The 18998-nt window shown below is 35.0% G+C and overlaps 1 protein-coding gene across 1 annotated transcript in view; it reads left to right on the top strand.

Moving 5' to 3' along the window:
• TFPI (tissue factor pathway inhibitor) overlaps positions 1-18785 on the top strand; it is a gene marked incomplete at its 3' end in the record, with an annotated part of 102209 nt that extends 83424 nt beyond the window's left edge. The window contains exons 11-13 of the mRNA XM_015543209.2: positions 593-778; positions 17806-17985; positions 18682-18785. Of these exons, the coding sequence (XP_015398695.1) occupies positions 593-778; positions 17806-17985; positions 18682-18785 (470 nt within the window). The remainder of the gene's footprint in view (positions 1-592; positions 779-17805; positions 17986-18681) is intronic.
• Positions 18786-18998: the final 213 nt, after the last annotated feature.

Genomic DNA, 18998 nt, shown 5'->3' with positions numbered 1-18998 from the left:
AGACCCACGTCAGGCTCTGCTCTGACAATGTGGAGACTGCTCAAGATTCTCTCTCTCCTCTCTCTCCCTCTCCCCTTCTCTAAAATAAAATAAATAATTTTGTAAAGCACTGGAAAGTTAAGAAATGTATAGTGGAAATTATTTCCATAGATTTTTTTTAAGTTACATTACTTAATTTTCTTTCCTGAGAATATTGTAGTACAACGTAGGCATAAGAATCAGGCTGCTGAAATCCCTTAGATTTATAACAATTTGAGAGCAAGTAGTACTTTGGAACCTACCACAGAAAATCAATCATCTTTTTTCTAACCATAAAATTTATTGAAGGATTGCCTTAAAATTTAACTGTTAACTTTTTTGGCCAAGAACTACAAAGTTGCTCACAGAAATATTATCTTTTTAACTGTACATATAACTGTATATTAACTATATATGTGAGTGTAGTAAATATTTATTGTTAACTAATTTAACATAGCAATGTGAAAAAATTTTCAGAAGTCTACTCTTAACACAACCACTATGCTTTGCTTTACATGTACAATTATGAACTTATGACACTGCTGTGTTTTAATTGGCTGTATTTTTTTCCCAGTGAATGATAACCAGCTGGATATGATTGTGAATAATACATTACTGTCTGAGACTACAGACAGTATATTACCACTTTATTCTACAACTAATATGTTACTGCCTGAATCTGTGAATAGTACATTACCGCTTGATTCTGTGAATAATGACTCCTTCACTCCCCAGCCTACCAACGTCCCTAGCTTTTTTGGTAAGAATCTTTTTAAAATTGCTACCAGAAAAATATTATGGTAGAAATAGAAGTGGAAGGTATATGAGAACTTTGCGATTCGCTTTTTTAAGCAATGTAGCTCTTGTTATCTAATAATAGGTGTGTTGAAATACTGAGATTCAAAATGTTTAAGTCTTTCAGTCTCATAAGGGTGATAATTTTCCTAATCTATTTTAAAGTATGCTTTGAAGTAGGCTTTTGATTATATATCACATGAAAACTTCCCTATGATATTCAACTCTATGCCAAATTATCATATAAAATAATTCTCACAATTATCAGCATCAACATCTGATCAGCATCAACATCTGATGGCAGCAATGTATAAGGTGCTCTTAAATTGAGCATGGTATTGGGCAAGGCCTCAGGTGTTTGGTCACAGGACAGATTAGGAATTTGTTGACTAGCCATCCCCAAAGGTTAGGTCACTCTGAAAGGAATTTTCTTTTGGATTTCTGCAAAATTCTTTTCTGGGCTATGCCTGGGCTATTTAGGGCTATTCTGAAGATACTTTTCAGCGTATTTATCAAATTTAAACAAACATTAAGGAAATATACCAACAAAACTGCAGAGCTGGAAAAAATAGTAAAATATTGAAAAACATAACCAGAAACCACAAATATCTGGGCAGTTAAAAAGCATCTAGAAAGCTGAAAGTTAACAGGATAAAGATAAGGTCCTACCTAAATTTTAAAAGTCACATGTGCTCATTCAAGAATTGGAGATTTTGCTTAGAAGCAGTCCATGTGAAAGTTTTAAACGTAAAGTTGACAAGAGTTGGAAGAGTTCTGTGGCTGTTAAATTTGTAGCCTTTGGGTAAAAAGAGACAGGGGCAGGGGTTCTCCACCCCAGCCATGTATCAGAATCAGATGGTATTCAGAATCAGACAGTCTCTGAGCAGGTCTTTGCAACAAACAAACAAACGAGCAAGCACATGGCAAACAAAATGTCTGCCCAGATGGATTTAAAGCACTGCAAATGTTAACTATCCCTCATCTAGAAGGAGGGATATACATACCAAGTTTAGTCCCACACTGACCTGATCACGTCTGTGGGATTTGCTTCAGCCCTGAATGCCATACCTTAGAAGTCACAAAGAGAACCGGAAACATGTTTACAGAACGACTGGGAAGTATAAGGAGATGTGAGATCTAAAGAGGGAACATCATATAGACTCTATCATGTGAAAGAAAAATTAGGTTCTCTATATCCCTAAACCTCTGTCCTCTCCATTTTAATCTGCTCCTCCCCACATCCTTACCCTTCCTTATTTCCCTCAAGCCAGCCTAAGGGTCAGGATTAATTTGTGAAATCTAAAGTAGATGTCTCTTTCTGTAAAGTGTTTATTTTTTAATGTGAGGTCTTAAAAAATGAATGGGTAGTTTAGGGATTAAATTCCCTAAATTGTAGGCATTCAAATTCTAATAGCACTTGAGATGTCATTAAAGGGCATATAACATTTCAGAGGGAGTTTGAAAACATAGTATATTCAAATGCCTTCAGGTCCTTAGATTAGATTCTATAATTAGAGCAATGAATTCAATGCCAGATGAATTTGAGTCTCATTTTTAAACAATACTTTGTAATCATGGTAAGAATAAATGTCTTTCTAGTTCTGATTTTTTATCTGTAAAATTAAGTAATTTCATTGCATTGTTTGTGTTCTTGCAGCCCTGTGTCTTTCAGTGACATTTTGTTTAATCCAGTTAAGAGTCACATATTGAAAAAGCATGCTAAATCCTATGGTGTGAAAGATGTGGAAGTTTAGAATAACAAACTTAATGGGCTTAAAGATACATGTGATACAATATATCTGCTAATAAAATAATTGCATGAAATCAATTTTCAATATGTTTCAATATTTTTTGTTTGGATTACTTCACTAATTCAAATAAAGGTCTTCATTCATTTGTCATTATAATGAATGGAGTAAGTCAGGAGATGTTTGTGCCTTAAAGTTTTATGAAATATAAAAATGATTTTTGGCAGGTACTTTACCAATATAGAAAGGAAGAGACGGGCACCTGGGTGACTCAGTCAGTTAAGCGTCTGGCTCTTGATCTCAGCTCAGGTCATGATCTTGAGGTTCGTGAATTTGAGCCCTCCATGGGGCCCTGTGCTAATGGTGCAGAGTCTGCTTGGGATTCTGTCTCTCCCTCTCCCTCTCTCTCTGCTCCTCCCCTGCTTGTGCTCTCTCCCTCAAAATAAATAAACTCAGAAGAAATGTCTTAATAAAAATTAAAAAAAAAGAAAGGAAGAGATAAAATACATGTGAGAAAGTAAATGAGTTTTCAATACTGTCTGATAAATGTCCTGAGTTTTTATGTAGCTGCACAATAAAAAGTATACCAAATTAATGGTTATAATGATAAATTATTAACTAAGGAAACAGTAAAAATTCACAACATGAACTTAAAAGAAAACATTAAGAGGATTTTTTTTTTTAACGTTTATTTATTTTAAGAGGATTTTTATTTAACACAAGAGACGTTTAATTCTTTCATAGTAACTGCATTTAAAATTAGGGAAAATCTGCCTCCTTTCTTTTTGTCTAGAGAATTTTATTTTTTATTGTGTTCGTTTGCTTCAAAATCTAAATTCCTCTAGCCAGTTTTACTGTTCTTCCTTTTTTTTTTCTAGGAGTATTTATTTCTCATTCTTTCGTTTTTCTAACATTCCTAAGTCAAAACATGAAATAATGTTGCAGGAACTACTATGGGAAGTTTGATACCAAGAGTGGCTTAACGTGTAAAGGGTGACAGTGAAGCTCCACCTTAACTATTTTTAAGATCTTCATGATCCCTCGTCCACCCCATCCAAGTGCAGGTCGGAATGCAGCCATCCCTCCTCAATGCGACCTGGATGATCCTTTCTCCATCTCATCCAAGTAGCGGAATGCAGGAAGGCAACTGTGCCCCCACGTTTCCTATACCTAGATTATCTCTCTCCTATTCCACCAATGGTTTTTGCTGAGGTCTATGAAGACACTCTTCATATTCCAGCTCTAAAATAGCTACATCTACCAAAGTTTGCAATTATATTAAGATATGTTATTACAATTTAAGAAAATATGGTTCCATGGATTTTTTTTTTCATTTTCTTTTTAACATTTATTCATTTTTGAGAGACAGAGACAGAGCATGAGTGTGGGAGGGGCAGAGAGAGAGGGAGACACAGAATCCGAAACAGGCCCCAGGCTGTGAACTGTCAGCACAGAGCCCGATGCCGGGTGCGAACTCATGGATGTGAGATCATGACACGTGAGCCGAAGTTGGCAGTTTAACTAAGCCGCCCAAGCCCCACTATGGTTCCATGTTTATGTAAGACCTTGTTATTCTAGGTTTTAGCAAATGTGTAAGCTTCTCTGTATTAGTTTCTTTTGAAAAGATGTAAATTTTTTTATTTTGATTCAGTGAATAGGAACAATATCATACCCCACAACACAAATAGGATAGTATTCATTTAAAATTCTTTCCATTAAATAACAGTCCTTAGGTAGGATATTTGAATATTCCCAAAACATGCTAGATTATGTTGTTGTTATTAAGTAGAATATTTTTAAATATAATTTTAAAGTTTCTCTTCATGATGATAATAGGAAACATTTTGAAAGTTTTGCATGCTTTTACTAGAAAATGGTTTGGTGATTTTTTTAATTGCTATTTATTCTTAACTACATATTGCACATAATCTTGAGAATTTTTTTTTCTAGTGAACCATCTTGACTGAAGATATCTGAATGCTTACCAAGCATTCTCTCACTACATGTGTGAGAGAAATAATTCTAAAAAAATCTCTGTAAACATGTGCAGTTCTGTGCATAATTTTCAGAATGAAAAACTACCACAATTAGTTTTCTTTGACTTTTCCCTTGTGACTGGCACTATATTATAGTAGATAAAAGACTCTGAGCCTGAAGAGTTGGGCTCAAATCCCAGGTCTTTCACTTACTAGCTCTGCAACCTTGAGATACTTCATAACCTCTCTGAACCTTTTTCCCAGTGTAAAATGAGGATGATAATATAGTACCCACCTTACAGGTTTTGTTGTCAAGTGAAATCAGTCGATATACATAGCTCACTTAGCATAGTGCCTGATACCTATTCCATGCTATATAAATATTACTCATTATTATTATTTATGGGATTCATAGAAATACACTGACAGTGCAGAGCCTGCTTGGGACTCTCTCTCTCTCTCTCTCTCTCTCTCTCTCTCTCTCTCTCTAAATAAACTTTTTAAAAAGTGATTTATTTTCTTAGTTCTCTTTACTTCTGTATGTCAGCTCTTAATAGCTGCCTTGGGACTACATCAGTTATATGATATTTGGGAAAAAAATCTTCAGATAGACTTCAAAAGCCCACTGGCAACTCAATCTGATATTTGGAAAATCATTTGGGTACCTGAGAGTCACTTTCTCTTGCCTGACTGTATTCAGCATATGCCCTATTGGCCAGATTCTACATACATGTGAAAAAAAAACAGGGAGAAAAAAACATAAACATAAAACAAACATATACAGACACACGTAGACATATACACACATCTGACAGAGAAAAGAAACACCTATATATTTGACCTAGTCCCTCATTGCTTCATTGGCCTTTTGGAAGCGATGTTATATAAACTGCCTGAAAGAAAGTCAGACACCATTACTGTTAATTTATAGATTTGCAAGACAATGTTGTCTTCTATTTGGCCTCTTGTTGAAGATGTGCTTATACATGGCAACCATGGAAACTTTTTGGAAAGAAACCATCCCCCATAATCTAAAGAGTTAAACATGCAGCTACATACCACAGTTAATCACCAGCACTGTCAACAACTGTGAAAAACCCCACTTCATCAAAAACCCACTGAAATAGCCCCCAAAAAGTGTCTTGTTTTTCACAATGTGCTCTCAGACCAAGAAGCATAGAAACTTCCCTCATAATCTAAATATGCCTGCATGGTGAATCTGATGCCTCATACCCTGATTTTCTGATAAGGTGACTTTCTAAAAATAGATAGCTTCTGGAAGGGATCCATAAGACCTTCTATTTCCTGCCGGTAGAGCTGGTGAGAAACAAAAATGTAGCACTTCATCTCTGCCAAGACTGCTTCATCCAAATACAGTCACCCTAGGTGACCACTGACTAGTTTCGCTAATCCTTTTCTTCCTGGACCATCTCTGGTTTTAACAAGGATAAATTTTCTGCCCCAGTCATGAGATTCCTCCCGAGAAGTGTTTCTAAAACTTGAATACACAGATACTTTTAAAGAAAAAAACCATAGACTTCTAATTATTTTTAAACCAAATTATATTGTATGACATTAATTTTGTATGGACAAGTAAAATAGTAGGAATAAACTAGTTATGCATGTGACGATTATACAACCATAAATCAAAACTTATTCACAAATTAATACAAGCTACAAACAAATTAATGATGGCACTTTAAAAATATTTTTAATATTTATTTATTTATTTGAGAGAGAGAGAGAAAGAGACAGTGTTAGAGAGAGAAAGAACAGGAGCAGGGGAGAGGCAGAGAGAGCAAGAGACACAGAATCAGAAGCAGGTTCCAGTCTCTGATCTGTTAGCACAGAGCCTGATGTGGGGCTCAAACCCATGAACTGGGAGATGATGACCTGAGCCAAAGTCAAATGCTCAACCAACTGAGCCATCCAAGCACCCCATGGCACTTTTTAATTGAAATTGGGGGCACCTGGGTGGCTCAGTCGGTTAAGCGGCCAACTTCTGGTCAGGTTGTGATCTCCTGGTTCATGAGTTTGAGCCCTTTATCAGGCTCTGTGCTGACAACTCAGAGTCTGGAGCCTGCTTCAGATTCTGTGTCTCCCTCTTTCTCTGCCCCTCCTCCTCTCGCACTCTGTCTCTCTCTCTCTCTCTCTCTCTCTCTCTCTCTCTCTCTCTCAAAAATAAACAAACATTAAAAAAATATATAGTTGACATACAATATTATGGTAGTTTCAGGAGTACATTTATGGTGATTTGACATTTATGTTCACTATAAAATGATCACATAAATGTGGTTACCATCTGTCATCATACAAAGTAATTACAATATTATTGATTATACTCTCTCTGTTGTACTTTATACCCCCATGACTTATTTTATAACTGGCACTTTGTGCCTCTTAATCACCTTTACATATTTTGTCTATTCCTCTACCCCCTTGCCTTCTTACAACCACGAGTTTATTCTCTGTTTATAAGTTTTGTTTTTTATATTCCAGTATAAGGAATGGTAATGGAACTTGTCTTTCTCTGACTTATCTTATTTGGCATAATACCCTCTATGGCTGACCATGATCTCACAAATTGCAAGTTCTCTTTCTTTCTTTCTTTCTTTCTTTCTTTCTTTCTTTCTTTCTTTTCCTTTTCTTTTCTTTTCTTTTCTTTTCTTTTCTTTTCTTTTCTTTTCTTTTCTTTTTATGGCTGAGCGATATTCCATTGGCGGTATGTATATGTATGCATATACCACATCTTTATCCATTCATTTATTGATGGATATTTGGGGTGCTTCCCTATCTTGGCTATTATAAATAACACTGCAGTGAACATAGGGGTGAATATATCTTTTTAAATTAGTGTTTGCCTTCTTTGGATACTCAGTAGTGAAATTATTGGATAAGGTATTTCTAATTTTTTAAGAAGCCTCCATATAGTTTTCCATAGCTGCATCGAAATATACTTCCATCAATAACACACGAGGGTTCCTTTTCCTCCACATTCTTGCCAATGCTTGTTATTTCTTGTCTTTTTGATACTAGCTATTCTGACAGGTCTAAGGTGACAACTCCTTGTTTTGATTTGCACTTCCTTGATGATTAGTAATGTTGAGCTTCTTTTCATGTACAGTAAAACCTTGGTTTGAGCATAATTTGTTCTGGAAACATGCTGTGTTTGAAATTGTTCATAATGAAATTTAGGAGAAAAGGTAATTTCACTAAACTTACCATTTGGTTTTGTCTTGGATCCACCTAATACAGATAGTAGAACCTTGGTTTGCAAGCATAATTCGTTCCAAAAACATGCTTGTAATCAAGGCACTTGTATATCAAAGTGAATTTCCCCATAAGAAATAATGGATTCATTGCACAACCCAAAGATATTCACATAGAAATGATTACAATGCTGTAATATAATACAAAATAATAAAGAAAATATAAAATATAAAGAAACATAAATTAACCTGCACCTCCCTTTGAAAGCCTTCGTGGCTGGTATTAGGGAGACAAGAGAGAGGAGGGTTATTGTGTAGGATGACTTTCATGATCACTAACGGGATCCCTGCTATCTCTTGGCTCAATGGAATCTTTCTGCATGGGGGCCTTTGTATATGCTCTCACAAATGTTGACTACAGGCCGGTATTAATAAACTCTTGTCATATACTGCTTTTAATGTAACTGGCAATAAAGCAGCAGAGGAAAAGGGTCTATATCTGTAGGCAGCCTGACCTAGAATGAGGCAAACCATTCCTAAGTTTACCTTTGTATGGAAAAGTGAAGGACTGTCCACAGGTGCTTTGAAGTGACAAAAAATACACTAGTGCCAGTTGTGGGCACCTTCCAACATTCTGAAAAATCCCTGATTTCTGCCAAAAACTGTGGCCTGAGACCCAGCATCTGAGCATGGGAGACAATCACCCACAATCCCTCAGCAAGAGGAAGAGAGGGAGAGACAGAGAGAAGAACCATTGGCTCAGTTGTGATCATGTGATGTTCAGCATCACATACTACTCATATTGCAAGACACCACTCATTTATCAAGTTAAAATTTATTAGAAATGTTTGTTCATCTTGTGGAACACTCACAGAACAAGTTATCCACAATCCGAGGTTTTACTGTATTTCTTCGCCATTTGTATGTCTTCTTTAGAAAAATGTCTATTCAGGTCATCTGCTTACTTTTAAATTAAATTGTTGTTTTAGTGTTGAATTGTACAAGTTCTTTGTATATTTTGTGTATGAACACTTTTCAGATACACCATTTGCAAATAGCTTCTCAGTCTTAGAAGGTTGCCTTTTAGTTTTGTTGATCGTTTCCTTTGCTGTGCAAAAAAGCTTTTTATCTTGATGTAGTCCAACCTGTTTATTTTTGCTTTTGTTGCCTTTGCCTGAGGAGACAAACTCCTAAAATATTGGTAAGACCAATGTTCAAGAGTTTATTGCCTATGTTTTCTTTCAGGAGTTTATTTATAGTTTCAGGTCTTAACATTCAGGTCTTTAATCCATTTTATTTTTGACCATGGTAAAGAAAGTGGTCCAGCTTTATACTTTTGCATGTAGCTGACCAGTTTTCCCAAAACCACTTATTGGAAAGACTTGTTTTTTGTCCACTATGTATTCTTCCCTCCTTTGTCATAGATTAATTGACCATATGAGTTTGGGTTTATTTCTGGGCATTTTTGTTCCATTGATCTGTGTGTCTGATTTTTGGTGGCACATGTTTTTTGTTAAAAGGGGAAAAAAAATCCCCATTATCATATGAATTTGGTATATATTGCTATAGAGCAGGTTAGGAATGAGGAATAGGTTAGAAAATCTTGTGCTACGCTATGTTGTAATTCTCTGACGGCCCTTCTTCTCTTTGAATAATGACCAATCTTTGCAAGAATAAGTTTGAGAAGCATTATTATAAAATGTATTAATTAGGAAAATCCCATCTCCATCTTTTCCAGGGACACAGTGGAATATGGTTTCTAGTCTTCCATCAGATCTTAATGCTATTAAGTGGATAGCTGACTGGTTAATGCAAATATGATCACAGAATACATAAAGGCCTGGAACTCTGGTCTGTTATTTCTAGAATCAGTCCAGGGTGAATATGCAAATTCAATAATTCTTGTCTTTAAATATTTGATGTCTTTGATTACTGCTTGGCTCAGCACTGTTACTCTCAAGATTTGTTTCCACTGTCTTCATTTGATGACCTATCTTTTCCCTATTCAAACTTGATAAACTCCAACTCTATGCATGTAACTTGGGGTAAGAAATATAGAAGACATTCTGAACCTGAGCTTCACAGGAGAGAATTTGGAAATTGGATATAAAAAGGAAGTTGTGACAGCTTTCTTTTTCTAATAACTATTAAAATATCTTTACTTATTATCTTCTAGTTAGTTTTCAGAGAACATATCATAGTGGTTAAGAGCACTGGGTTTGGGGCAAAAAGATGTGGATTTAAACTCTAATTCTATTTGCCAACTCTTTTTTGTGGACTTGAAAAAAAATTATACAACTCTTGGCCTCAGCTTCCTCATTTGTTATATGTGGAGAGTATATCTCACAAAATTTTGTGATCATTATGATGACATATATAAAATTCTTAGCCCCAGGTTTAACATGCAATAAGGGGTCAAAAGTATTAGTATTTGAAGTTTTTGATGATGATTATCTGGTGTTGGTGGATGTTTATAGCAGGAAAAAATAATCAGGGGTATTATTTGTATATATTTTATTAGTAATAATTTTTTAATATAACTAAAGCCTGTAACCTTGATCTGAAGTATCTTCATTCAGTATACTTAATACTATTACCTGAAATAAAATAAAGCACTTCTAAAATTCAAACATAATTATAAAACACCAATACATAGTTAGTGTCTTTGGATCATATTTCTAATCAGAGGACTTGCAAATCTGTGTTTCCAACTTTCTCTTATGACCTGAGGTTCAGATCCATTATACTTAATGTCGGTTCAGTTCAACAAATATCTCCTATATGATGGGAACTGTCACGGGAACTGGAAGTCTTTTGATAATAAAAAGGAAAGGTGGTTTTAGTCCTTCATAGGCTTGCCTTTGAAATGGGGGAAAGGCATAGATACAAAAATGACTTCACTGCCTGCACTATATGCTAAGACACAGAGCTGCACAAGTGTTATGGGAGGACAGGGTCACAATATTGTACTTCCACTGCAGGGTATCACAATTAAAATTTTGTCTTTTTAAAGCCTGGGTTCTATATTCTATCTAATATCTTGGATTTATTTGTGTAGATGCTGGCTAATGCATGGGCATAGTTCACAATTCTCTCTTTATTCAGGGATTTTTCTAAGTAAAGCTACAATGAAAGAAAGCCATGATAAAATTATAAATTATAGGGGTACCTGGGTGGCTCAGTTGGTTAAGTGTCCTACTCTAGGTTTCAGCTCAGGTCATGATCTCATGGTTCGTGGGAAGGAGCCCAGTGTCAGGCTCTGAACTGACAGTGCGGAGCCTGCTTGGGATCTCTGTCCTCCTCTCTCTGTCCCTCCCCTGCTTGTGTGTTCTCTCTCTTTCTCAATATAAATAAATAAATATTAAAAACTAAAAAACATAAATTCTAAAGCTTATAACTATATTTCATACTATATTTTAAAATAGTCCATCTTCTAGGTCAATCAGTCTAGAAATACTAGAATTATCTTCTCTCTAGCTCTCTTCCTGCCCACAGTCAATGTGGTAATTAATCTTATCTATCTCCAATGTACCTACGTCAGTTAGGGTCATCTCATATTCTCCTTTATTGCAAGTCTCCTGTAGAATTTAGCCTACATATGCCTGGTTGAGCTTGCTTCATGTATCAAGAAAGAGCAGAACTGTCTTTTTGATCCTTCGATACTTTTGGCTGTTCATTAATGTCTATATCATAAAATCCAAGTCTATAAGTAGTCAAAAACCTTCTTAATTTGGTCTAAATCTACTCTTCCAGCCCTGCATCCCACTATACTCTCCGTGTACTCTATTCTTCAGATAGTCTTGAGATTTCAAAGTACCCCAAACAAACCAGGAATATCCTGACTTTTGTGCTTTCCTTCACCTATTTCCCCTGTATCTCTTCCCCTTGTTGAAATTACACTCTTCCTTAAATGCCAATCAAGAAACTAAGCATTAATTTTCACCTTTCACTAAAATCTTGTAGGGTGTTCAATTTTGCAGATTTCATGAGGAAAAACTTTTCTAAATATAAGACATAATTACCTCAGGATAAATTATACTCGGAACAGTTTCATAATTTGTAATTTTACCATGGCTTGCTTTCTTTATGGTTTTATTTAGAAAAATCCCTGGATGATGATAACTTTGTAAACTCTTTCTATTGGGTTAGGCCATACCTAGGCCAAGAAATCCAACCAATAAATAGCTATACAACTTCTCTTCTTCTTTTTTAATCTGTGGAGGCTTCCGTATCAGGGCAAGGTATCTTACTGTCTGTTCCTCCATGACCTTTCAATTTGAAATGCTTTTTACATTTCACTTTCAGCTACATTACTGTACACATAGGCCAAAAACAAAACAAACAAAAAAACCCAAAACCCCAAAACCAAAAATCCAAATCAAAACAAAACTCCACAGTACTCATTTTCCCATTCCCTGCTGTTTTTTCTTTTCTATATAGAATGTCAGTTTCTGCCCATTTAACACCAATTCTCCCTTGTTAGTGAATGGACTTTTCCTGTAGTACAGATTTACTCTCTATAAGTAGCAAATTGACAGATGGCAGGTTTACTCTCCATTTCTAACCACAGATTCCAATATCCAGCCTTTTCCTTATGGCCCCAGGACTCTGGGATCTAAAAATATTTTTATTATCTAATAATATTTCTAACATTATATATTTTATTTTGTAATGTGAACATTATAATGGCAGACAACTTGAAAAAATAGAAAAGAAAAAGGAAAATCAACCATATTTGCATTTCAGAGAGGCAATCGTGGCCAAACATTCTAGCATATTTCCTTCTAATATTTCTTTTCTATTTTTGATTCCTACCACACCATGAAGTAAATAAAATACAAGACTGAAAGTAGCTTCTGGAGAATCCCTAACAGCATAGAGGAAGCTCGGCATTGTGGAGCTATAACCTGGAGAACAGCTAAGCTTCCTACCTATGAAAACCATCTCTACAGTAATCAGCTACTTTTGTGGGTATGAGGAGAGAATAAAAGTGAATATAAATAAATGCACTGGAGGGGCTCAGTCAGTTGGGCATCTGACTGTGTCTCAGGTCATGATCTCACGTCTCGTGAGTTCGAACCCTGCATTGGGCTCTGTGCTGACAGCTCAGAGCCTGGAGCCTGCTTCAGATTCTGTGTCTGTCGCTCTCTCCCCTTCCCCTGCTTGCATCCTGTCTCTTTCTCTCTACCCAAAATAAATAAACATTAAAATAAATACATACATACATACACACACTTCAGTAAGGTCCACATTAAGTAATTGTTTAGGCAATTTAAAACATCATTGTGTCAGTATTTATATAAACTTTCAGCAGAAAATTCAGCAGCATCTACCCAATTATAAGTTGAATATAGCTTTTACACAATTCTAATTTTAGAAATGTCTCTAGAAATATCTGAACCAGTGTATAGATGCTCATGAGCCATTATCTGGAATTGAAAAAAAATCATCTATATACACATGAGTAATGGATTGACTAAGTATACTATTGTCGATTCAAGAAATGAAATACTGTACATATTAAAAATGATATATATGAATATGTAAACATTCACAAAATATTATCAAGTATAAAAAGATACACAGTACTGTATGCTCACACAGTATATGTTTACCTATGCAAACAATTTGCAGGAAGATATCCACCAAAACACTGAGGGTGGTTATGGGACAAGGGTCAAATTATAGAGAACTTTTGTTTTCTATTTGTTATACTTTTGTATTAATTCAGTGTTTTACAATGATAAACTGTAATTAGAAAGTTAAAATAGTTTTCTCTACTAGAAAATCATGGGAAAAAAAGAATATGTCATTCAAAGGAAAAAGGTTTATTATTCAATTCCCTAAAATAATCTCAGAAGACAAAAAATTTCCCAGCAAGTCATGGGGTGGTTCATAAATCCTAAATTGGTTGGTAAAATAAAAGCCTAAATATTAGGTATGTAAAGTGGGAGCAGAAAGACACCATAGTAAATATTCAAAGTGACTATAAAATTTAAGGTTTACAGTCTAAGTTTCAGAGAAAATTCACATAAGCCACTTTAAATATAAAACTGATTTTTGGAGTACCACCTTACAGTTTAGCAGCCATACTAGATCATGGCAGTTCCTGGCAGAATAGAAGTGGATCCTGAATTCTGAAATCTATCATAGACCCTCTAAATGGAAGCTATTCAACTTGTTGCTAATGGCAAGATCAAGACAGAATGCATTATTAAATTCCCTTTGGAAAATGAACAGAAGTCAGGTTAGTGTCCTTTTATTCTTGCTTAAATATCTGAATAATTATAACCTAGAATCAAAACAATTACATTATGCAACTACTTCAAAACCTTTATATGTTCTTTCATTGTAGATATCAAAGTCTGGATTTTGAGTAGGTGAGTGCTTATGTTTATCTAGAATAAATATGTCAATTGAAAACAGTCAAGCTTATCTCTTCATGAGGTACAAGAAATTTCAATTTCCTCACTTTTGGAGATTGAACCAGATGGTAATCAAGGACTCAAAAAATCTTGGAGCTAAAATGTCCTTGAGAAACCATCTATTTCATATTTTAATTATATTGTTGTCTGTGCTAAAGTAATCCAATGATACTCTCAACTTCTTAGAGTTAAAATGATTTTAGGAGAAATGAATTCGTTTACATAGAAGGTAGAATTCATGTTCTGAAGGTAATAGCCTTACAAAGACTCCCCATCTGATAATTATTGTATTAAAACTTTTTAAAAGTTAACTATTTATAATACAACATTCTTAGTAACTAATTTCAAATTTTAACCTATCAAAATACTTGTATTTTTAGAATTAGGAACTGCGATATTTATCTGGGTCGAAGGTGAGTTGTATTTGATAATCTGTGTAGGTAGTGATTAAAGTCAGGACAAACAAATTGAGATAGATGGACAACAGTAACTGGGTCAGTCACGGATAGATGCTTTTTAAGCAGGAGCCAGTGTCTGATAAGAGGGACAATTCAAGTCCATATGCCAATTCCCAGGAGGTCAGAGAGCAGCAAGCCAGACACACTCTGGTTCCGATGTCAGAGTTTCAGATAGAGGCAATCTGATGCTTGAGAAAAATTAACTTGTAGTGAAACTCTCTGATGGCATCTGTGCTGGTCAACTATAAAACCCCTGCCTTCTTCTTGCCCTGTCCCATATTATAGGAAACCCTTTCCCTTGGCTTTGGAGTAGATTTGGTGAATGGCAGACATTGTTGGAAGACTTGGTGCCCAAAGAAAGACAAATGCTAGGGTACCTCTCCCCACCAAACTTGTATCCTCCATGGCTTCAGATCCCCCTGCAGAGGCTTGTTATTGTTCTAGCTTTCACCTCGTGTTCTAGGCTCTTGGCCTAGGATAACAGAGGCTCCTCCTTTGTTACCTTTAGTTTAGGGATTGTAGCCTGAGATGTACTAGTCTATTTTGCTCTTATTTTGAAGTAGCCTTAATTTTGTGGGGCCAGGTTTACTACAGGTTAAGGAAAAAGAGGGATGGAATTTCTTCATGTTTTCAGAAAATTCTGTCTTGGGGGTACCTGGCTGGCTCAGTTGGTAGAGCATACAACTCTCGATCTCCAGGTTCTAAGTTCGAGCCCCACGTTGGGTATAAAGAACAAAAAATAAAATGTTAAAAAAAAAAAAAAAGAAAAAAATTATCTCTCTTGGAATAAGGAACTTCAGTAGAATCTTGCTATTAAGACATAATAATTAACATTTGTAAAGAAGAAGTGTACAACTTACAGGTACATCTATGTATATTATCTTCAACTTACTGTGGGCTAATAAATCTTGTGTACAAAGTGCTAAAGTGAAACTGATGTATAAATCTTATCATCATACTCACACACCAGCTATGAAGCATCTATGGGTGCTTGTTGAGAAAAAAAAAATAGCCATTTTCTCTATTTCTCAAATCAGGCTGATTGCTTGTGGAGTATTTCTTTTGTATCTGAACACAGGTGATAACTTGAAAGTTTGTGGAGACAGAAGTGGTAGCAACTGGTAACCTCCTCATATTCCAGACTCTGGGTTAATGAGAATCCAGAGCATATACACTGGGCAAGTTTGCACAACAGTAGGGCTCAATTACAGTGTATCTCTACTATACTGTTAGAAAATTTCTCTCACGGAAACCAATATTGGAGGCAGGAGACTTCAGCATTGGAAGTTAAGCATATATTTTCACCAAATAACATCTTAATTTATATCTATGATGGCAATAATCATGCGCTGTACTATAGCCCCCAAATAGGAATACATAAAAAAGAATTTAGACTACATGACTTTGACTGTTTTAGTTTTATAGATCTAAGATGTTCTTTTAAAATCAGTATTTGTAGACCTAGGCAAAGACTTAAAGTCAAAGACAACATTCTTTATGTGATTACAGTTCTTGAATTTTGACAGAATTATCATCTTTCTAAAATGTCTTATATATTCTTTCTATGGTCATCCCATTCCATTTATTTTCCAGAATTTCTCTATTAAATAAGCCATTATATCAAGACACTCTAATCTTTATTTAAATTATCAAGAAGGCAGGAGGTAAATCCAGATCCTTATTTTTTTCATGTCTAATTAGGATTATACTACTGTTCATTACTTTAGATTAGATCTCATTTTTCCTTCAAATTGTTTCATTTTATTTCTTTTATAGTCTTTTCATTTAGGGTTTGCTTGCCTCCAAACCACTTACAGCTTTCTGCACAACCTCTTTGCCTTCATTGGCTGGATTCCTCAAAGTTCTATTTTCTGCCAATTTTGCACATTTAGCATATCCTCTCTATTTTCTGTGCCACATCTCACTATTTGGCAAAGCCAGTACAGTTTTCTTTTATTGATTCCTCACCATCTACCAACTTGCCTGCAGTATTGGCTCACTAAGATCAAGCAGTTGAAATCTGCTGTTAAGAGTATCAGCTTCCCCTCACTGACAAGAATTCCCAAAAGAGCTAAAAGCTACCATTGAACTAAAACTATTTCTCTGCTTTGCCTTAAGAAAATGAGTGATCCATGGGGCTCCTAGGTTGTTCAGGTGTTGAGTGTCTGACTTGGGCTAAGTTCATGATTTTGCCAACTGTGTTCGGGGCGGGGGGGGGGGGGTGGGAGCCACATAAGGTTCTCTATCAGCCCAGAACCTGCTCCGGATCCTATGTCCCCATCTCTGTCTCTCTGCCCCTTCTCCACTCACGCTTTCTCTCTCAAAAATAAACATTAGAAGAAGAAGAAGAAGAAGAAGAAGAAGAAGAAGAAGATGATGATGAGTGATCCTTTTACTACCCTCGTTGCATTTTCTTTCTTCTGTTTTTAAAGTGGTTAGTCCCATTGACACATCAGCATGTCTGTCTGGCTTCAACCAAGTGTTTTATCTTACCTGCTTTAGCAATATCCCTTCCTTTGCAAAAACATCTAACTCATCTAGAACTGATTTTTCCATTCACAAGAAAACTTTCTTACTAAATCAAACCATCTCTTCAGGGCTCCTTCTCTGAAGCTTGAAATTAGAATTTGCTATACCCGAATTCCTGTGCTTTAAATTGTGATTACGTTACATCATTTAGAACCTTAGTCAAGAAAACACTCTTCCTCAGCTTCAATTCTTGCATCATGCAGCAAATAAAGATTTGCTACATCAAATAAGGATTTTGCACCCCCCCCCAAAGTTGAACATTCATGAACAAAAATGATATATAAACATTGATTGTTTTTTCAAATGAATTTGGTTAACAAATTTTTGTAAGTTAATTTTTTGAATAGTAGTTTCTCTTATTAGGACAACTAGTTTTTTTCATTTTAAAGAGTCACCATAGCACTTTCCTTTAACAAATATATCTACTTTTTTATTTATTTGCGATAGATCTTACTGTAGTGTACACATGGTGATTAGTAAAGCATTTTCCTCAAATTGAAATACATGGATTTCAGAGAGTACTACCTTTATTCATTCAGATTACTGTTTTATATAAACATGCCACAAGACTGATCTATAAACAATAAATATTAAAGTCTCAGATTAACTATCATATGTGATTTACCGTGTTTTCTTGATGTTCTTAGAATTTTACGGTCCTTCCTGGTGTCTGACCCCAGCAGACAGAGGATTGTGTCAAGCCAATGTGAGCCGATTCTACTATAATTCAGTTATTGGGAAATGCCGCCCATTTAAATACAGTGGATGTGGAGGGAATGAAAATAATTTTACTTCTAAAAATGCATGTCTTCGGACTTGTAAAAAAGGTATAGAAAACATTCTTCCCCTTCAGTAGTACTTAGGATAACAATTTTAATGAAATTGTGAACAAATTTTAATCTAAGAAAATATTATGAAATTAGTTCTATTTATAATAAAAAATTATTATAATTAAGCTAATATATGTCCCCCTTTTAATTATTACATCTAGATGATAGTTCTGGAGATGTCAACTACATTTTCTCTTAATGTGTCTTCACAAAAAATAATCAGTTTTAAACAAAACATTTTATTCTTTTAATATTTATATACTAAGCTTTCATTTTAAGTGATTATACCAAAATATTTGTAAGCTATCTTATAATGCACATTTTAATGTGGTTACTAATTTTCTTCTGAATACAAAAATGATGCATGTTTACTGAGTATCAATATATAAATAAAAATCATATATAATTCCACCAACCATATAAGCCACATGTTCACTTTAATAAAACAAGCATGAATTTCTAACTGAAGATGAATAAAAATCAATAACATTCTTATCCATTTTTGCTAATTCTTATATATGCAAAATGACTTCCTTAGAATTAGGTTGTTCTACACAAAGACAGACAAATTAGAGGTTTTTAAGCCATTTTTTTGTTTTAAATATTAAAGGATAATTTGAGAAAATTTTAGATAAAATGTTTTATTATATTACTTTATTATGCATAATAAATTTGTTTCTCTTCCTTTTGTAGGCTTCATCAAAAGAACATCAAAAGGAGGATTAATTAAAACTAAAAGAAAAAGAAAGAAGCAGACAGTGAAAATAGGATACGAAAAAATTTTTGTTAAAAAATATAAATTTGGGGGCACCTGAGTGGCTTAGTCTGTTAAGCGTCTGATTCTTGCTCTTGGCTAGGTCATGATTTCATGGTTGGGGAGATTGAGCCCCACCTTGGGCTCTGTGGGTCAGGTTCTGTGCTGACAGCATGGAGCCTGCTTGGGATTTTCTCTGCTCTCCCCCACTCACATACTCTCTTTTTCTCTAAATAAATAAATAAACAAAAAATAA

Source organism: Panthera tigris, chromosome C1, assembly GCF_018350195.1.
Source record: "Panthera tigris isolate Pti1 chromosome C1, P.tigris_Pti1_mat1.1, whole genome shotgun sequence".
In the NCBI taxonomy this organism is placed as follows: Eukaryota; Metazoa; Chordata; class Mammalia; order Carnivora; family Felidae; genus Panthera; species Panthera tigris.
This window is presented reverse-complemented; position numbering and strand designations above follow the sequence as displayed.